This window comes from Marmota marmota, unplaced genomic scaffold, assembly GCF_001458135.2.
Source record: "Marmota marmota marmota unplaced genomic scaffold, marMar, whole genome shotgun sequence".
Classification (NCBI taxonomy): domain Eukaryota; kingdom Metazoa; phylum Chordata; class Mammalia; order Rodentia; family Sciuridae; genus Marmota; species Marmota marmota.
This window is the reverse complement of record NW_026000108.1, coordinates 956965-977676: the sequence shown is the minus strand read 5'-3', so window position 1 is coordinate 977676 and position 20712 is coordinate 956965. Positions and strand designations below refer to the sequence as shown.

The 20712-nt window shown below is 57.2% G+C and overlaps 1 protein-coding gene across 6 annotated transcripts in view; it reads right to left on the bottom strand.

Moving 5' to 3' along the window:
* The window catches only part of Uvssa (UV stimulated scaffold protein A), a 32945-nt gene extending 12233 nt beyond the window's left edge, over positions 1–20712 (bottom strand). For 3 of the 6 annotated variants that reach the window (XM_015481867.2, XM_015481868.2, XM_015481866.2), the window contains exons 1-7: positions 20156–20712; positions 18521–18851; positions 17468–17588; positions 15856–16323; positions 15329–15441; positions 14950–15078; positions 5078–5189 (exon numbers count right to left, since the gene is read on the bottom strand). In XM_015481867.2, the coding sequence (XP_015337353.1) occupies positions 5078–5189; positions 14950–15078; positions 15329–15441; positions 15856–16323; positions 17468–17588; positions 18521–18851; positions 20156–20253 (1372 nt within the window). In that variant the 5' untranslated portion in view covers positions 20254–20712. Of the gene's footprint in view, positions 1–5077; positions 5190–14949; positions 15079–15328; positions 15442–15855; positions 16324–17467; positions 17589–17632; positions 18489–18520; positions 18852–20155 lie in introns of those variants that run through there. The other 3 variants (XM_015481865.2, XM_048784022.1, XM_015481869.2) reach the window with 3 other exon arrangements.

The window sequence follows — 20712 nt, the reverse complement described above, 5'->3', positions numbered from 1 at the left end:
TGCTTTGGAGTCTGTTGCCCCTCCGTCCACACCTACCAGACAGGGAGGCCGGGGCGGGAGGGTGCTCAGCCACTAGTCCTGGGCCGGGGCACAGAACAGAAATCAAGAGGCTATAAAAACCAAGGGTGGATGGGGGGTGGCCAGCTCAGAGGCAGTGTGAGCTGAGTGTGCAAGGCGAGTTCCACCCCGGTACTGCAGGGAGCACACAGCAGGGGACAACACACACTTTTTAAAAATACTTTTTAAAATTAGAAACAATCATCAGAAAAAAATAGATAAAAAAGGATTTAGAAGCAACAGAAAAAAACATTTTAACAAAGGTGGGAAAAGAAGTAAACCAACAGCAGCAGCGACTTTGAGGGGACGTGTGGTACGCGGAGCAGCCCGGGCAGCACGTCCAGGTGCTGCGGCTGCCAGCCCAGGGCTGCAGCCCAGCCAACAGATCACCTCTGGGCAGAGCTGTGGCCACCCCCCGGCCCAAGTCCCGCCCGAGACCAGCACATAAAGGCAGGATCAGAGTCTCTGTGCAGGAAGGACCAAGGGACAGCCAAGATGGCAGCTCAACCAGGGAAACTGATTTTAAGTTCAAAGGACCTCAAGAGAAGGGACATGTCCGGCGGGGGCTGGGTCAGTGGCAGCGCCTGCCTAGCGTGTGAGGCACTGGGTTCCATCCTCAGCACCACATAAAATAACAAGGACATGCGTCCACCTATGACTAAGAAATAAATATTAAACAAAAACAGAAGGGACGTGTCGACGTGTAGGAAACGTGGAAGGTGTATGCGAATGAGTCGACACCAAGGTGGAGGCCAGCACCACTGCCCGAGGCCCCTGAGCAGAGGGCAGCCCGACAGGACACAGATGTGGCCAGCTCCTCTTCAGGACATCACGGTGGTAAGCAGACAAGAGCCACAGCCGCCTGCAGCCTTCCTCTGTAGATAAAGCCCCCTGGCACACAGCTGTGCCCTCCCGCCCTGTGCTGTCTGGCGTGCTCGGGAGCTAGGACGGACACTCGCTCTCTGGCCCCTTGGGGAAACACATGCCAGCCCTGCTGTAGGACCCAGCACACTCCCATCTCCTAGATGCCCACAGAGAACACGGAGGAGCTGCTCAGGGTCCCTGGGGGCTGCCGGTCACCTGTGGCCACCACGGATCTCAGCCCAAAGGCTCCAGCGCCATCCAATGCCCAGGTCCCACTCCCAGGCATCCCAAAGCCCCAAGACCCGCAGCACGGCCTCCCCAGGGACCACACTGCCCGGCTGGCCAACACCGCACGCTGCGAGGCAGCCGGACTGAGAAGAGAACAATGTGACACTTGGACAGATACAATCGCAGCCCAGAGATCAATAGGAGAATTCCTAAGAGTTACAAGAATGAAATATATTTTTCATTGATTTGTTGTTTTAGACCATTAAGAAGACGGGTAAGCGTGTAGAGCAGGGTAAACACTCGGGGCTTGGGCCCCGCCTGCACTGTCCTGGGGAATCAATCTTGCTGACACACCTCCAGAGCAGACCCAAAACACAGAGGGCTCCTCGGCCCAGCACGCGGTTCTCAGCAGATGAGGGCAGAGTCCTCGACCGACCCACCTCGCGCCCCAGCTCTGCTCGGCTGACTCAGTACAGTATCTGGGCTCAAGTTTACTCCCACGGTTGCTTTTAAAAGAATCATAAAAATGTCCAAATCCCTGTTTTTGTTTAAATTGGCCAAGTGGCACCTATTTGCCTGAAGCACTAAAGCAGACAGTGCGGAGAGATCAATCGATAGCAGGAAATGGAGAGGCTGGGCTCCGCACAAAGTTGGGCTGCCCAGCGCTGACATTATTGATTCCACCTAGCTCCACTGGCCTTGTAATTAAAATGTAAATTTGAGAAAGAGATTATGTCCTGACAGAAATGGTAGGATTAAGGGAAAGATAAAAGCCCCTCAGTGAAAATTCAGAGAAAGAAACGAGAAAGAAAAAGAGCCCCGGTCTCCTCGGCTGTGTGGGTTTAGACTAAATCTAACTACTTCAGATTCACCCACGTTTAATTGAAAAAACAGCGACAGAATATAAACTAGTATCATGAACTGGGCTCGCCCAGGCACACCTCCTGCCTGCCCTGCGTCTCCAGGGCTCCCGGGCCGTTTGCCTTTCTCCCACAGGAGGCCAACGGGGTCCCCACCGCCCTGCCCTGGCTCCAGGCCTCATGGCAACCTGACCAGCTGAAGCTGAGCCCCAGGCTTGAAGGGGCCCTGCTGGCCCCCCCTGATTCCGCAATGCAGCCCAGGGCCGGGCAGACAGCGAGACCCTGAACCAGAGAGTCAGAGCACCCCGCTGCACAGCCTCCCTCTCCCATCGGCCTCCACCTGACGCTTCTGGGGAGAGCAGGAGGAGCAGCACTGCCCAGACCCCTAGGCCCCTGTCTGTTAAGGCCAAAGACAATGTTGTAAGCCTTCCCGAGGGAAGGGGTGAGTCTGCACCAAGGAAATGGCCAGGGTCTCGCCAAACCCCCTCCCCACAGGCGAGGCCTGCCCACGCAGCCTGGACGAGGGGTAGTCACAAAGCAGGCTGGCAGGACAGGAACCAGGAGCCCAGGCACAGGCAATGGGTCACCACTTCTGTGTGATGGATCTCCCCACAATTCAGGAACCAAGGCCCTGCTGAGGCTGCGTCCTCTTCTGGACCAACACACCCCAGCAGGGTGCCCTGCCCTGCTCCTCTGTGCTGGAGGTCAGGCAGGCACAAGAGCCCTGGGCCCCTGAGACACCTCCGTGCAACTGGGCCTCCTCGCAGGGGCACTGGACAGGTGTCCCAAGGAGCCTGGCAGAGGCCCCTGGCTGTTCACAGCTCAACCCCTTCACTGGATGGACTCCACTGGCCAGCAGACAAGGGGGACACAGGCCACCTCCACACAGGAGGGCCCAAGGACTTTGCTGGTGCCCATCACTCTCCACTGGTGGTCAGCAAGGCCCTGCCCCCATGTGCCCACTGCCTGGAGGGACAGTTAAAGGCCCGTCGAGGGAGCACTCCATGACAGTCTGCCTTTGTGGTCGTGCCACTTTACTGGCCACTCGCAAGCCACAGGCCAGAGGGAACCTCGTCACTCTGGGCTGGAGGACAATGGCCTCTGCTGTGTCCTACTCCAAGCCCTGCGCTACGAGCCGCTGCAGGACGAAGGTTGTGTGAGAGGCAGGTCCTGCCAGTTAGAGGCTGCAGACTAACCCTGAGGACTCAGAAGCACCAACAGGGACACAGAGGCCCAGACCCTGAAAAGTCTGGTGTGACCCAAGCCAAGAGTCACTGCCAGCTGCCAGTTTCCCTGGCAGAGTCCAGGACCAGCCCTGGCTCAGGGAGGGGGACAAGGCCACGTGGCAGGCAGGAGGATATCTGGGCAGGCAAGAGCCTAGGCAGGTGCTGTGGCTGCTTAGAGACCTTGGGGTCCTTGGCCCAGGACCAGAGAAAGGAAGGAGCCAACAGGCTGTCTCTGCCTCACTTGTCCCTGTGGCCCTCCGTCCCAGACCCAATAGCCTCAGAGGTAGCCACACTTGAACCAGTGCCTCTCTGCTATCTAGGGCCTGGTCCAGCAGAGGGCAAGGTAAGGTGGGCTGGGGAGGGTGGCCACAGCACCCAGCCGCAGGCTACAGGCACCTCCCAGTACCCATGTCAGTGTGGGACTCAGCTGTGGCCACCCAAGAGAGGCTCTGGCCACGTAGGAAAGGCAGTAATCAGGAGATGGCAAAGGCCACTTCAGGTGGACACTGGTATTCAAAAAGAATGGCAGGTGCGGGGGGCGGGGGCTGGGGGCAGGTGGGAGGTCAGAGGGGTCAATGGCTAAGGAGCCTCGAGGAGGCACAGCTGGAGCCCAGGCTTGGGGTGGGGTCTGGCCCATGGAGGAAGGCGGGCCGGGGCACAGGGCAGGATAGCACCAGGCAGAGGCAGGTCCTCCGCAAAGCAGGCCAGGCCAGGCCAGGCCAGGCGCCCAGTGAGGTCAGGGCAGGAGCTTCCCTACCACACTCACACGACTGAACCCCAGGTGCCCAGCCCCCTGGCCCTGCCCAGCTCAGAAGCGGACGTGTGGGCACACAGCTGTGTGAGTGGAGGGCATTAGCATGTGGTTGTGCTAATTTGGCATGACACCCCTAATGGGTCATGTCTTCACACGCGAGTTGCCTAATCATCTAAATTCTTTTAACAAATCTACGTTTCATCTCACAGACTTCAGTTCAAACCAACTTGTCAATTTCACCATAAAAGCTAGGGGTCCGGTTTTCAGTTCCTTGCTCTGGACGTGAACACATGACTCCTGTGTGTGCCCTGGGGCCCTGGAACCCACCAGACTCGAGGCTGCCCCTGCCCTGGAGGTCAGGAGCCTGGGCTGCAGAGTGTGACTTTCAGGGGCTCCTAGGTGGAAAGGCCAACTGCAGCTGTGCCACTCCTCACCAGGAACGTGGCCTTGCTGTGGACATCACAGTCCTGGCCCAGACGCCTTGTCCACCTTTAGTGTCCAAGAGGTACGCAGGTTACTTTGACATCCCCAGGAATCGTCCCTAGGGGATAAAAGCCTGAGCATGTGGTATGGCTACCCCCAACCCTGAGAGGCCCAGGCCTCCCCCCGACTTCCTGCCACCACCAGACATGGCTCCTGAGCTGCTGGAACCAGTCCCCCCGACACCTTGGGTCCAGGGAGCCTGCACAAGAGGGCATCCGTCTGCTCAGGGAGCTGCCCACCTCACTCTTGGAACACTCTCCTGAGGCCGCTGCTGGGCAGGAGCACCCAGGAGCTGCAGGGCGGGGCCAGGACCTGCCTCCTCTCGAGCTAGCAGGCCCACTATGGGGTCAGAACCCTGGCCCAGGGCTGGGCAGAGGGGCCTGCAGCAGGACTTCCTGGGATGGGAGCCTGCCTCAGGGCAGGTTGCAGGGGAGCCGGGGAGCCCACCCTTAACTGAAGCAGTGAACGGCTCAGGGATCTGTGGCGTAGCCAGCAGGACAGGCGGGGCCCCACAGCCCCACCTCCTGTGAGGTCACTGGGCTGCAGCTCCCAGAGCAGGGGCTCCTCCCCAGGCGCCTCCCACTGCCCCCTGAGCTGCAGCCTACCATACTCAGCCCGCAGATGGGCAGGGATGTGGGGCTCATACCCCTCCTTCTCCGGCACCTCCACAAAGTCCTCGTCGTCGTCCTCATCCTCCTCGTCCCCTGGGGCTTCAGTCTGTGGAAACACCACCAAAAACTAATAAGGACACCCAGACCTGTGAACGCGCACGGGGACTGCCACCCACTGCCCCAGCCCCCTCCACAGCAGCCGGGCCGTCAGCAGTCAGCATCGAGTGACTGCAGTCCACCCAAGGTCATCTCAGGGCTGATTCCTTTTTTTTTTTTTTTCCTTTTTTTTTTGGTGGCGGGGGACCAGGGATTGACCTCAGGGCACTCCACCACTAAGCCACACCCCAGCCCTGTTTCCCATTTTATTTAGAGACAGAGTTTCACTGAGCTGCTTCGCGTCTTAGGCTGGCTTTGAACTCATGATCACAGGCGTGTGCCACCGCACTGGCTCAGGTGATTCTTGTCCCTAAAATCTCAGCACCTCTGCACCACTGCCTCTGGCCTTGCCACTCCATGCTTTGGCACATGCTGCCCCATCCTTGCACAGAGCAGTCACACGCAGGTGGACAGCAAATGTCTCTCCCTGCAGTACAGGTAGCAGCCGTCCACCCGCTAGGCAGTCATCTGGACAACACACCATGCAGGAACTCCCGACGAGGCTACCTCCCCTGCCTGATGTGGCAGCTGACCTGAGTCCCAGGAGCACAGTGCCGCCACCCACAACTTGGGGAGCAGGAGGCCTGCTTTCCCCAGAGGAAGGCGGGCTCTGGGCACCTCAGCAGGTGGCACCAGAGGCCCATGGAGTCCTTGACATCCCCAAAACAGGAGTCCTGGCCTGCCCTGGGGCTGCTGCGAGGTTCTGCTGATAGCAATGCCCCGTGCCCATCAGCTCACCAGAGCAGACAGCACAGAGGCAGACACCCACCTCGGCGAGCACCTGCAGCACAGCAGAACCAGCCCCTAAGCCACAGCCTCCATCCCCAGGAGCCCTCACACCCAGGACAGGATGCCAGCACAGCAACCAGCAACTGCAGGGACGTGCCCCTCCCGGGAGATCCCTACACACCAGGGAGCCAGGCTCACCGTCCTGGGCAGCTGAGGGCTGTGCCCCCAGGGTGTGAGGACCACACCATGACCTAGGCACAGGGCTGAAGGAAGCGTCCAGAAAGGGAGGTCCCTTTGTGATGGCAGCCAGGGTCCTCAGGAACACCAGTGGTCCTCACACATGCTTGTTTTTACACCCCCTCCCAACAGGCATTCCACCCCGGCACCTGCCTGAGGGAGGTGATCAGAGAGGAGCGGCTGCGGACCCCCAGGGCAGGAGCCCACAGGCTCCCTGGAAGCCAAGTATCAGCAATTTACAGCTTCTGATGGAACCAGGGAGCTAAGGTGCCCACCTGACCCAGCTCAGCCACTCACCAGCAGCTCCCACAGGTGGCCCCAGAGCCCTCACAGCCCCAGCATGCACGTGGCCCCAGGACACACACGGACGGACACACACACACACACACACACACACACACACAGCCCCAGCATGCATGTGGCCCCAGGACACACACACTGCCCCAGGACACACACACAGCCCCAGCATGCATGTGGCCCCAGGACACACACACTGCCCCAGGACACACGTGGCCCAGGACACACACACACACACACACACACACACACACAGCTCCAGCATGCATGTGGCCCCAGGACACGTACACATACACGCGCGAGCGCACACACACACACACACACACACACACAGCCTGAGCATACACGTGGCCCCAGGACACATACACAGCCCCAGCCCACACGTGGCCCCAGGACACACACACACACACAGCCTCAGCACACACGTGGCCCTAGGGCCCACACACAGCCCCAGAACACATGTGGACCCCGGGCTGTCTGCCAGCACTACAGCACGGGACTATTGGGGCTGGACTCAACAACCCCACGAGGAGACCTGCCCAGGAGAGTTATAATCAGATGCAAATGCTCTGTGTTTAGGCACAGCCCACGGCTGTGCATCTGGGGAGCACAGGAGACATTAATCATTGGAAACTGTAATTTTTGTTATCAGTCTAACACTGATCAAAAGGGAAGCCTGTCTCCACCGCTGACCTGTGAAACGTCCCAATTATGCTCTTTGGAAATGACAGGGGCACTTAACTCCCGAGCTGAGCAAATGACGACGATCAATCACGTTTGAATAACAATGAGCCACGGACCTGAAAATTATTTTTGTATAGAATCTACCCAGGAATTTATGAAAGGTGGAGAGCAGCCCAAGGTTTTAGGGCTTACGTTCCGGCCGGTGCAGTGCGTATCAAACACTAAACAGAATTTATGTGTTTTAATTTTCTAAAAGGTGGATGTGGACGGGGTGCTACAATGCAGCACACACAGTGCCAGGGTTTAAATATGGGGGTCATTTTCATAAAATATTATGCTTACTGCTCACACCCTTGAATTTCACTGAGGACTTTTATCAAATTTTCATTTTCTAAAAAATATTCAACTGCGCAGCTAACTATTAGGAGTTATACCTTCTTTCTCCCCAACTAAAATCATTTATTTCTGTGATTAAGTTTGAAGTCCTAGGTTCCTCTGTGTCCTCAAACAAGCACTGATCAGGCCCCGGCTTTCTGCTCTCCCTCTGCAGCTAGCTGCTGGCCGTGCCCTAGGAGGCCTCTGCCTCTGGAGAGACCCTGGGCTCCGTCCTGGGCCACAGCAACCACGTCATCCACACCTGCACTTTACTTTTCAACTACTCAGAGGCAGTAACACGCGAGCTACAGCAACTAGAAGTTAGAGACTTCACTGCTGATACAAGTTGGCACAAAAGCATCCATTTTCAAGTTTGACTTCACCTCTGTGAGCAAGAGCTGCCGCTCATCCATGTGCTCCATTGCCCTGGACAGGCAGCAACACACCTGCGTCCAAAGGGGCAGGGACAGCTTTCAGCTGCCAGCTGCCAGGGTACTTGAGTGACCTGCTCTGAGACAAGAACACCATGGTGACAAGCAACAGCCCCCTCTCAGACCTCAGAAAGCGGCATGGCCCAGGGAATCTAAGGCCTGTGGAAGACTCCCTTTGAGCACTTGGATTCTAAGAGACTAAATAATCCAGTGAGCTCAGCCACAGCAGTGGTGACCTGCCTTCAAGGTCACAGATTAGGCCAGACAGAAACCGCACAAGGGGGGCCCGCGGCACCACAGCACCCCACTGTGGGGCTGTACAGGGGTGGCTGGACAATGGAGGTGCAGGGAAGGAGTTCACTCCCACCGAGAGCTACAGGGCGAGGTCAGACCTGTGACCTGCTCCAGGGCAGCTGGCTTCCACCCACCTGGGAGCTGAGATTCTCCAACTGCCAGAAAACAGCATGCAGAGGACCCAGGGGAGAAGGAAGGGTCAGGTGAAGTCCTCGGTGCCTGGGAGGGGCCAGACCGGGAGCCGGAGCCTGCAGCCAATTGGAAGCCTTATCCCAAGCCAGCTCCAGGGACAGCCCAATCCACCTACTTGGCAGAAGCTTCTACCCAAGGCTGTGGCCATGGGGAGGCCACAGAGGGGGACACTGCTGGTTTTATACAAATTGATTCTCACCCACAGTTAAAAGGATTTAGAAAAATGAGTCCCCACCATCATAATTAAACAAGCAATAAAACCACTAAAATATACAGCGCAGTCAGTTTACAGAAGTAGGGGCAGTGAGGTTGCTAATTATTTGCGAAGGAATGGGAAGAACAGCTTGGTGCCCAGAAAGCGGGTTGCCCACCAAGCCCCACGGCCTGGAGATACAGCTGGGACCATTAAATAAATTTTGTACCATCTAATTAACTTGGTGCGCAATCTCAATTACTTTTCACCCAAGAAATCACTTTTGTTCAGTTTTATGTGTGTCTATTTCCCTTTTAAAAAAAAAATGATGTAAGGCCTCGTCAGACAAGTGAGTTCCAAACTGCATTTGTCTCTCAGGGCTTGATGGCTATGCATTTAAAAACCCATTCTATCTTATAAACTAAAAATTAAACGTGCTCAGCTGTGATGGTCGGCACTGCATCTGCTATTTATATGCTAATGCCCTCCCTGGAAGGCCGTGCAAATTGCCGGCCAGGCCAATATCTCATGTGCATCTCCGACTGCCAGGGACGCACTGTCAGAGGACAGAGGGCGGTCGCACCACTGACCAAATGGACACCCCAGGAGCAGGCCCCTCATGGGCAATGGCACCAAGGCCAAGTCAACCTGCTTGGACATGGGCAGGGCACCAGGAGCACACTCTCCTGAGCCGACCACCACCTTCTGACACAAGCACCTCCGAGGCCGACACTCAGGGACCTCACACCCACACACAGCACAGTGGCAGGCACTTCCCCTCCTCAACTGACCAAATCAGGAGTCAACCTGCCCTGGAGACTGCCAGCATGCACAAGGAGCACCCAGGGCCCAGGGGCCAAGAGCCTCATCCAGCTGGGGGCAGGTGTGAGGCAGAGCCCCTGGATCATGCGTGCATAGAGTGTTTCTAGAGTAAGGGTAGAGCCGAAATCTCCACTGGGTGAAGACAAGCGGCCAGCCAGAGGCACACACTTCTGTAAGCCAATGAGGGCTGGTGGTCCACACAGACTCCCTCCCGTGGGTGGCTGGACTTGGGCCAGGACAGCTGGTTTTCCTGGGAGTCTGCACCACAGGTATTCCTGCACAGGGGCGGTGTGAGGGGCACAGAGCAGGAGGGTCATCACGGGTCATTTGGACCTTACAGAAACTCACATTGGACCCAGTGGAAGACAATCGCCTCATGGAGCAACCAACGTCTCCATATCTAGTAGCTCTGACCCCCAGGAGCTCTGGCCCCCACGAGCTCTGTGGAGACAGCTACTCTGGCAGAGGATGAGGAAGACCCAGACTCACCCGCTCTGGGGCCCGTGGCTCACACAGTCCCACACAGGCATGTGAAAGGCCACCTGCTGCAGCCCAACCTCCCCAGGCAGAGATGTGGCCAGCAGGCAGCCCCTGGGGAGCAAGAGACAGTGCTCAGAGGACAGGCATGGGCGGGGAGGTGTCAGGCAGCCTTGCCTGGCATCCAGGCAAGGTCTTGGTCTTGGCAAGGAGGCCAGGCCCACAGAGGTTCCCCATCTATAAAATGGGGGTAACAAAGCAATCCACCCCAGGAAGTGTCTTCTGGAACCAAGGCGACCAGGCGTGGGCAGGCTGGAAGGGCACCGGCTGGCTGGGGAAGGTGCCTGGCTGAGGTGGCCTGCCATGGGGCCAGGAGGGGGCTCCATGCTGTAGGGCTGGGAGGGCAGCCAGGCCCAGCCTGTCCTTTCAGAGCACCAGCGCACCCGCCCCTCCCCCGGCACCCTGGGAGGCAGCCTGGCCTTCAGCGTGATGGAAGGAGCTGGATCAGCCAGGAAGGCTACAGAAGGCGGCCGCCACGGCAGAGGCTTCCTGGAGGCGAAGCTGATTGACCGTCCCTGTGCGTGTCTGATGGGCCAACATTTCATTCCCTGGGCTTTCTAATTCTGTCCTCCTCACCTAGGGTACCAGATGCTACGAGGGCTTGGGCAGCAGCACAGGAAGCTCCCGACCCCACAGCCAGGGGGAGAGGCTGGCAGCTGGGGTTGGAGGCAAGTCGGTGAGGGCAAGGCCAAGCCCACCTGCTGGCCAGCGACACAGGGGAGCCCGCAGCCTGACCACAAGGAAGAAGGCAAAGCACTGCCCACAGGGCCAGGCGACAGCGCCTCGGAATCACTGTTCTCTGACTCACTCGTTGGTGGGAAATTAGTATTTTGTTAATTACACAATAAGAAAATAACCGTTGATTCAAGCTACACAATTAAAAGCAGGCAATTTAAAAGTTTTCAAAGGATCTTTATCAGTTTAACGGATGAGGCAGCTGGATCATTACAGCCCGCCTGAAACAGAGCAAGGTGGAAACTAAATCTACCCAATGACCCTCCATATTGATCCAGCCACGATTCACCCCCGTCTGCCCCACACGGAGCCGACACGGAGACACTCTATCAGACAGACACTTAAACATATTTAAACTGGCTTACGTATTTTTCTGAGGACAGAGCATCTATGTCAAAAGGAAAACAATACTATGTAGACAACAGGCGACAGGCAGAAAGAGGACCTGTGAAACAGACTGCAGCGGGTTGCAGGCAGGCTGCCCTCCCCCTACCCCTCGGCGCTGGGAGTGCCCAGGGCCTGGCGGTGGCCACTTGGCTCTAAGTGGGCGTCATGTCTGTCTCAGTCTCTCACATCTGTCAGAAGTTCTCAGATGTCTGAATCACGCATTATTGAATTAGTGCTCCCCACCTAGCCTGTTCTACACGCGGAGTTAACGATGCCAATCCCATGCTAAGTGGGGAAACGTAAGGGAAACAATTTAAACCCTTCGTAAATTTTATTTGAAAATTAGTGAAGAACACCTCATTCATAATTTCTAATTAAAACAGCTCTAATTAACACTGATGTTCATTAGCTGCTTCACCCCTGCCCAAGCCGCTGTGGGTGCTGCAGCTCTGCAGGGAGGGCCGCCAGCAGGAGGGAGATGGGCAGATAGGCCTGCCTGCGCTGGCTGCCGCCTCTATTCTGGGAAGCGGCTCACCTGAGCCTAAGCGGCTGCAGCCAGAGCCCTCCAATCACTCCATCTGCGGGCGGCTCCTCTGCCGCTGCGCGAGAAACCTCTGAGGATTTCAGAGTGCCTTTATTAGGATCAGTGTGTGGAGAGGGTCCAGAAAGTGTCCCTTCAGCTGACAGCAGAGCAGAGTGACATCTGTCTTCCCACTGAAGCTGGGACACCATCAACCTTGCAGGGCCTGATAGGCCCTGCACACTCACAGGAGCAGCCTGGGCAGGAGTCTACTGCTCCTGAAGAGCAGCCTGGGCAGGAGTCTACTGACCAGACCACGTGGCCAAAGGACACCCGCAGCCCCTCACTGCCCATGCACAACACCCTGTGTGGCCCTGCCCTCCAGCAGCAGGTCCTGCAGGCCCTGGGCAGAAGTGGGGATGAGTCATCTACTCTGACAGTATCAAAGGACACACTGAGTGGAGTCAAAGCAGGGCCAACAGCCAGAGTGCACAGTGGAAGGCAGGGGCCATGCAGTGGCCTGAGGCTGTGTACCACAGAGGGCCAGATAGACAGCCCCGAAGGGCTGGATTTGGGACTCCAGTGTCCACAGCCCACGAGAGCTTCAGGATGGGCCCTGTGAGCCACAGCCAGAATAGAGAGGTAGCTACACCAGTGGGCCCAGTCCCATTCACCCACCCTGGGACACAGCAGACCTGAGCACCAGCATCTGGAAGGGACAGGGCAGCTGGCAGGAGTCCAGGGCAAGCAGAGGTCAAGGAAACCAGACCTCCTGGGCCTGCGGAGGGAGGAGGCACACGACCAGGTGTGGCTAGGACTCAAGTTTCCTCAAGCACATGGCAAAGTCAGCAGGTGTGGTGGGGCCAGGACACAGGCTACCTACCACGCAGGACAGCCTGACCCTCTGGTGTGCCAGGGACACCAGCGGCAGCAAGAGCTGGCTAAGCTTAGCTCAGAGCCCCGACCCCTCACCACAGTGCAGGCTGAACAGCCAGCAGCCCTGGGAAAGACTTCCGGGGACCCTCCCCTAGTCAGCCGCACCTGCGGGAGGCACCGTGGGGCTCCGAGATGAGAGCAGGGGCAGCAGCTCTCCAGGGGCCCTGCTGACAGAGCCTCAGGCCAAGGAGAGCAGCCAGCTGCTGTGACCCTTCTGGGCTCAGGTCCTGCCACCTTCAGCACTGCCACTAGCCCCAGAAGACCATGCAGGCTGATCATACCTAGGCCTGATGAGAATGGACCCCAGCAGCCCGGGAAGCCTGTAGACATCCCCAGGACACCAAATGTCCAAGGACATCCTTGCCACAACCAAGGCCATCAGCTGCAAAATGGCCATGGGCTGAGCCCTGGACAGCACGAGTGCACACCACACAAGGCAGCCTCCACACTCAGCATAGCACTGGGGGCCCACCTGGCCTTCACTCTGCACCCAGCACTCTGGCTGCTCGGAGTGCTGGTGCCCTGCGGTCTAGAGTAATCTCCTCTGACTGAGTAGGTGACAGGCACCTTCCTCCCACCAGACAATTATTTTTCACCGTAAATATATTTTGGTCAAAACTGACAAAGCTGACTCCTTAAACAAGCAGCATGCCACACACAGTGGACTCTAGTGAGGCAGAACGAGCGCCCACAGACTCCTGTCCCTAAGCTGCACAGCGCAGACTCCTGGGGTTTGCAGGAGAGAAGCAAGGTCGCCCTCTGGTGGGCCTGAGGGCCACACACGGCCTCCACAGCCAGGGATCTCCTAGCGGCTGCTCAGGTAGGGGTTCCTCCTCTCGGGTTCCAGAACTTCTGGCACTGCATTGCCACCCCAGGTCTGCTGCCAGGGCACAGTATGGTCATACCACACAGGGCAGGGCACCAGGGATGCCAGCCACAGCATGAGCTGACTGAGCTCAGCTTAGAGCCCTGACCTGGCAGCTGCATGCACATTCACCATCGGTGGGCAACACGTATGCCCACTCCTGGTCTGGGCTCTGCGTGGCCTGCAACTTCATCTTTTTCTTGGCAAGAAACAGAGTTCTTTCCACCTCAAAGCTACCTTTGAAAAGGGGGAGGTTCTGGGCTGGGACTGGGGCTCAGTGGCAGGGCACTTGCCTAGCACGTGTGAGGTACTGGGTTCAATCCTCATCACTGCATACACAAAATAAATAAAAAATAAACTTATTATTTAAAAAAAGAAGTCTACCTTCCCCGGGCCAGGGCTGGCACCCTCTCCACTCAGCTGGGTCTGGTTCTGGGTTCCCCAGGGACCCAAGGAGCGGTGCATCTGGTGTCTATTTTCTCAGCTTCTCTGAGAGCAGGTGAGAGACCAACCAAAGGCAGGAAGATGGCATCTGCATGTGACAGTTCTCTTTCACAAGGCACAACAAGCCCCAGTGCAGCATCCTCTCCCTGCCACAGCCCCCAAGCATCTCTAGGCAGGAATACCACCCTCACTTGCTCTCAGGCTGCTACAAGCTCACCTGCCTCCTCCAGCCAGCTCCAAGGCATCCAGTGCCAAGGACCTTGTGCTCCAGAGTGGATGCCTGGCTACACCCTAGCCCACTGCCTGGAGGCCCAGGCTCAGCGTCCAGTCCTCCCTCAGCCTGCCTGTGGCTCCCACCTCTCAGCCCCATCTAGAGACCCTGCCCTGCTCTGGTGGCATGTGGTTGCTCAGGGAAGCCCAGGAACCCCTGTTGCCTCTCCAACCACAGAGGGCCCATTCCTCTCTCATCAATGCCATGGTCCCTCCCAGGCTAAGGTGCTACACAGTCCAGCAGACGGCTGGTCTTTGAGTCTCCATCCCCAAAGTGGGCACCCTGCCCCAGCTCACCGTGGTGCCCATCAGTACACAGAACCCACTCTGCTGGAGACTCCACAGAAGCCCCATCCTTCCCTAAGCAGGAGGGGCACAGCCTGACTTGCAGGGCTCCCTGGCTACAGTGCAGGGTAAGTGGACAACACCCAGTAGCAGGAGCCATGTTGCCACTACATAGTGAATGAGCTCACATGTCCACTATGGAGCGGGCCCTGCTGGGCTGTGGGGCATGTCCACATGTGGAGCATGGCTGGGCTCTGGCACCAGGAGACGCCAGTCGGGCTCCCACTGCTAGGCCAGCAGAGTGAGAGAGGAGCCTGAAGCAGCTCCTGCTTGCACAGGCAGCTCAGCCCGGCCCCAGACCTGCCGGCCCACCACGCACACACACCTCCCTCCTCCGCCCCGGACCTGGACCTGCCGGCCCACCACGCACACACCTCCCTCCTCCGCCCCAGACCTGCCGGCCCACCACGCACACACCTTGCTCCTTGGTCCCCACTCAGGCTGCACGTGAAGCTCCTCATACTTTCTCAGCGCAAGTTCCAGTTTTGCCTTCAAGTCGATGGCACACCGTAAGTGTCCACCATGGGTCCCTGCTCGGGTAAACCTCTGCAGAACAAGGAAGAAGTCACAGAGAACACAGACCCTGCCAGGAGACAACATGGCCTGGTCTGTAGCCTTGGGAACAAATGGTCAAGGACACCTGGCTGACCCCCTAGGTCACCCCAAGGACAAGACCCACACCTGGCACTTTCCACATGTCCTCCTTCCATCCTACGGCTCCCGCCAACTACATCTTCACTCTGCCCGGGCACTGGCCTGACAGGGACAGCTTTGAAGGCCAGGTGCCCAGCCTCACCTGGACCCAGGAGCACACAGCTGGCAGGAACTTGTTCTGGATGAGCTTGATTGCATCGCGGGCAGCATGGAGGACAGCAAGATTGTCATCATTCTCTTGCACCTTCAGACCGTCTGGAATGAGGTGAATGGGGGTCACAAGAGACCCTGAGGCCAAGAGGCTACAGCCCACAGGGAAATGCTGGATGCCCACCCAGGCCAGCTGAGTGTCGACAGAGCTCACTGCTGTGTGATTCTGGCCCTACACACATCCTTCCTGCACCCACCCTGCCCAGGGCCTTGCTGGAGTGGGCTACAGATGGCAAACAAGTCCATATGCTTTCTGTGACTGGCCTGTGGCCACAGAGTCTGGTAAAGTGGGCACAGCCCAGTGCAGAGGATAAATGGGAAGGAAAAGCCTGCATGTACCCACTGTAGGCCAGACTTGGCATGGCTGTGGGTCACCTAGGCCGGGGGCTGGCACAGCAGTGGCCCACTACCCAGCGGAGCCTGGGCAGGGAGGCACCAGCAGACCTGGTGGCCCCTTACCCAAGGGCAGTTCCACGTCCAGCGAGTACTTGTGTGAGCCCAGCCCATGGCTGCGCACAAACTGCTCCCTGCTGCACTCGTCCTGGGGCACATCCTCCACGGCTGCCTGGCAGCCCTCCCCAGCACCAGCGGCCCCTGAGTGTTGCGCAGAGGCGGGCAGGTCCTTGCTGCAGCACGGCTGCTCCTCGTCCTCCAAGGGGTCCCCTGTGGCTGCCTGGGGCGGCCCCTCCCCAGCACCAGTGGCCCCCGGGTGGTATGCAGAGGCGGGCAGGTCCTTGCTGCAGCATGGCTCATCTGGGGCATCAGGAGTGCTTGACCAGTGAGGGACTTCCCAGTCTGAGCTCAAGGAACCAGGGGGACCCTCATCAAGGAAGCTGGCTTCTGGGCACGGGTCAAAGTCCAAAGGCACCAGCAGCCTGAAGCAGTTCTCCACTTCCGTCAGACAGCACCCAACTTCTGCAGACATCTCTGCCGAGACATGGAGACACATCTGGCCTCATCACACTGAGCGAGGAGTATCCCCACCACACACTGTGTCCAGGTCCTGGTCACTGTTAGCACCAGGCAGCTAAGGGTCACATGTGCCACCTGCACCCTTGGGCCTCACTTCCCAAGAAAAGCCAACACCCAAGGTAAACGTATCACAGCAGCTTTCACCTGCTTACTAAACTGTCCAGCTGGCAGGACTGCAAGGTCACCTCTTGGCAGCCCGCAGGAGCACAGGCAAACACGCCAGGGACCAACTGCAGAGCAGGGAGCCTTCAGCCAGAGCAGTGCATCCCAGAGAGGGCTGAGCCTCTCCCAGCAGTCACTTCTGCCAACATCAAGCCACACCCTGCAGGGCTGGGCCAGCTCTCCCTCCTGGGGGCCTCTCTACCATCTGGGCACAGCTGCCTGCCTACAACAGGCCCTGGGGGGTCTGGGCACAGAAGAGCATCAGCCTCGCTATCTGAGACACAGAGCAGCTGCCCTGGCGGGTCTTGGGCACCCTGCAGGTGGACGACTATCCCCTAGATCTTCTGATTCCCCACACCCTGTTCTCTCCCTCAAGAAAAGGCTGGCTGCCAGAACGTACATCGTAGGGATTTGGGGGGTGGAAGCTGGGTTAAGAGCAAATGGGGAGCTGGGTGCAGGGGTACATATGTAATACTAGAAACTCGGGAGGCTGAGGCAAGAGGATTGCAGGTTTGTGGCCAGCCTCAGTAAAATTACCAAGGACTAAGCAACTCAAAATTTAAAAATTTTAAATTACAATAAAAAGGGCCAGGGATGAACTTCAGTGGCAGAGCACACCTGGGTTCAATCCCCATTACTAAAAAAAAAAAAAAATAGGTAGGGGAGAGGGAGGTGAATGGTGGCTGGGAGACAAAACGGCAAGGGGACCTTCAGCAGACCCAAGCTCTCCACTCAGTCTGTGCCCAGGGAGCCTCCCCAAAGGGCCACAGACAGAATTAACCACCAGGGGGCGCAGGGGTGCAAGCGCCTGTGCAGGGACTGCCCAACCTGAACCCTAGCCTGGCCTGCCTGGGTCTCCTGTGACCCGGGTCCTGGGAGGATGCATAGGCACAGGCAGCCCTTGGTATGTGCGAGGCACCCTCAGCCTCAAACTTGCCTTCCATTTCCCTTTCGGCCTGCTTGGCTCTTTCTCTGTAGATTCTATCCAAGTGCCTCTGCTTTTGCTCTTCTTGCTGCCTTTCTGCCAGAGTCCTCCCATTTACATCCTGAAAGTCCACCTGGGAAACAGTGAAGATCAGGGCTGTCCACAACAAACACTCACCAGAGAGCAAACAGCCACCACATGAGCATGCAGCAGGCCTCAGCAAGGGGAGACACCATCATCTTAACAACAGGATATATGCTGAACTGCGATGCTTCATCTTGAGAAACTCGCGAGTCTACCACTTCAGATAAAAGAGGTATGAACTCCCAGCCCTGGCCAGGTGCCATTGATGCAGGCCTGTTGTCCCAGTTACTTGGGAGGCTGAGGCAGGAGGAATACCTGGGCTCAGGAGTTCGAGGACAGCCTGGGAAAAACAAAACCCCACCTCAAAAATAAAATTAAAAAAGACTTCCAGCCACAAGTGCAGCACAGGTGGGAGTACAGGAGGCAAACGGGCTGCTGTCTGGACCCCAGAGCCCAAGCACTACCTGAGTGTGCACCCCAGGAGGTGGCACGCCAGTGGGTCAGAGGGAGAGCTGGTTCTCTGGCCCACAGGCAGGGCCACCTGTCCACAGAGGGCAGGGGCAAAGCAAGGTCTGGGCAGTGACAGAGTTGGGTTGGGATCACAGCAGCAGGTCCTGATGGATTTCATCATGCCCAGAACCCATTAGAGCCAATGGCAGGATCCAGGTGGGGACTCTTAAGAACATAGGTAGGGAAACTCCCAGAAGACAGTGCCTGTCACAGAACAGGGCTGAACAATCAAAGGTGACACAGGCCTACAGGCTCAGCTTGATGCACATTTGGGCACAGCTTGTCTTCCTCAAAGATGTTCCTCCCCTCCCAGGCCCCAAGCAGGTCCAGCAACCCAGGTACCTAAGCCAAGCTGCCCAACAACATGGCCTGGGAGCACTCTGTACTTGGCTCCACAGTGAGAGGTCTTCCCTCCCGAGGCCTACCTGCTCTGCCCCAGGGAACCAGCAGCACTGTGCAAGGCCCACCTACCTTTTTGGTGTGTTTTAAGAAGTGGTAGCCCAAGGCTAGCTTCTTGTAGGCCTCACCAAACCTCTCATTCCACCCTTCCACAGCGCGCAGGGCTGCCTGCCTCAGCCTCTGGGCTGCCTCTCTGGGGGGCGGCAAGGGCTGCTCATGGTTGGTGCCCAGTGTGAGCTCCAGGAACTCCTGGAAGTCAGAAACAAGCAGCACCCTGAACTGGTGAGACCTGGTGAAGAGCTCATCCACGATCTGGAAGGCGGACAGGCGGACCTCAGCATGGTCCTGGGTCAGCTGTGTTTTCAGCAGGCGGTAGGCACAGCTGAGCTGCTCCTCTGAAGACCTGGGGGCACAAGCCAGCCTGAGCTCAGCACCTGGTACTTGAAGGGTCAGTTTACACTCACACAGGACGCACTATTTACATATAGTGGGGGCCACAGCTGCTGTCCAGGCTTCCTCTTCCCCTTCTCCTAGAGCTGGGTAAGCAGACCAATGTCTTGGCACGAATGAGGCCTCTCAACTGTGCCTCTTTTTGTGTGGCCCACAAGCCCAAACTGTTTCCTACATTTTTAAATGGTTTAAAGAACTGCTCAGTGCTGCACTTGCCTGGCCTGCCCAAGGCCCTGGGTTTGAGCCCCAGCATGGCAAAACAAATAAGTGATCAAGACACATGAAGGAATGATTCTTGATGTGGGAAAGTTATGAGTGCCAAGTATCAGTGCCATTTATAAAGTTTTATTAAGATGCAGCCCTGTCCCAATGTCCATGTCCACAGCTGCTCTTAGAGCTGCGTGGTGTCAGCAGGGACCTCAGCCTCAAGTATTTTTCATCATCCCTTCACAGATGCTTCTTCACCACTCAGGAGCACCACAGACTAGCTGAGTGCACAGACCCAGCCTCTTCTGCAGGAAGTGAGGGGAAGGCCCATGGAGCCCTCTGGGTGTCGCCTCTCCCCAGCCCTGCCCTGTGTGAACCCCAGAGATTTAGGAGTTTTCAAGGACCTGCAGCAAAACTGTGTCTGAGTTGGAGCTTCTTACTGAAAGGTACACAACATCAGTTTTGTTCTTTGAACACAGGTTCATGTTCCCAGCAAACGACAGGAAGAAGTTTTGCTTCCTGCCTGATTCTGGGGATGGATGATGGATGCATTCTAAAGACAGAGTGGCTGGGTGTGATTCAGGGATACAGTCCCTGCTTAGCATGCACAAGGCCCTGAGTTCCATTCCTAGCACCACAACACACACACACAGTGCAGATTTACCCAGCTGTGAACGTTCTCCCTTCCCATGTTTCAACAGTAATAAAAGAGGTACATTTGCCCACAGATCACAGATGCACCCAAGAATGCCTCAGTTATATGCTTTGTAACATGCACATATAGAAAGTATCAGAAGTACCAAGCACAGACCTCTCTGTGCTCTGCTGACCTGCACCTCCACCCACAATGCTGCCTGTCAGAGATGACTTTGCAGGGCCTGGGGAATGTTGCTGGCCTGGTCCTTGGTGGATCTTTCCAGGCGGAGGCGGGAGGGGATGGCTGAGATATGGAGGTGGGCAAAGTGCTGAGGTCCAAGAAAACCCCACAATCTCCCTAGAGTCAGGGGCTTACTGGGATAAATATCATGAATGCTAAGCCTAAAGACATACTTGCAAATTTTCTTCAGTTCCTTCATTTTCTCAGGATTCAGTTGGGGTTCTCCTGAAGTTGTGAGCTCTTCTACCAACTTTAACAGTTTTTGATCCATGTCTAGAAATATGGAACGCAGAGATGAACTGCCACCTTACTTTACCCTCTTGGTCTTATAGATAAATGCTACCGGGTTCGCCTAAATACTGCGCACCGCGGGAGGGCCTGAGGCTGTGTCCAAGGCTCTGGCCTCCGCAGAAAGACGCCCTAGGAAACAGGGCAGCTCCAAGCACCGTTAGGGCGAGTCAAGAGTCCCCGGTGACGATCTGGAAGTGTCAAAGCCGAGGCTAGATCGGGACAACCAAGCCACGGTGCGGGAGACGCTGCCGCACCGGGGACAGGCAGGTGCGGAAGGTAACGAAAGCCACCGTCTTACACCAACGCGCGGGGAGTGGAGGGCCCTGCTGCCAGGCAGCGCAGCGAGCGCAGAAGCGCGCGGCCTCGGGACCCCGGGCCGGCTGGGTGCGACACCCCCAACTGCGCGGCCGACACGGAACCTACCGCATCGCCCGCCCCT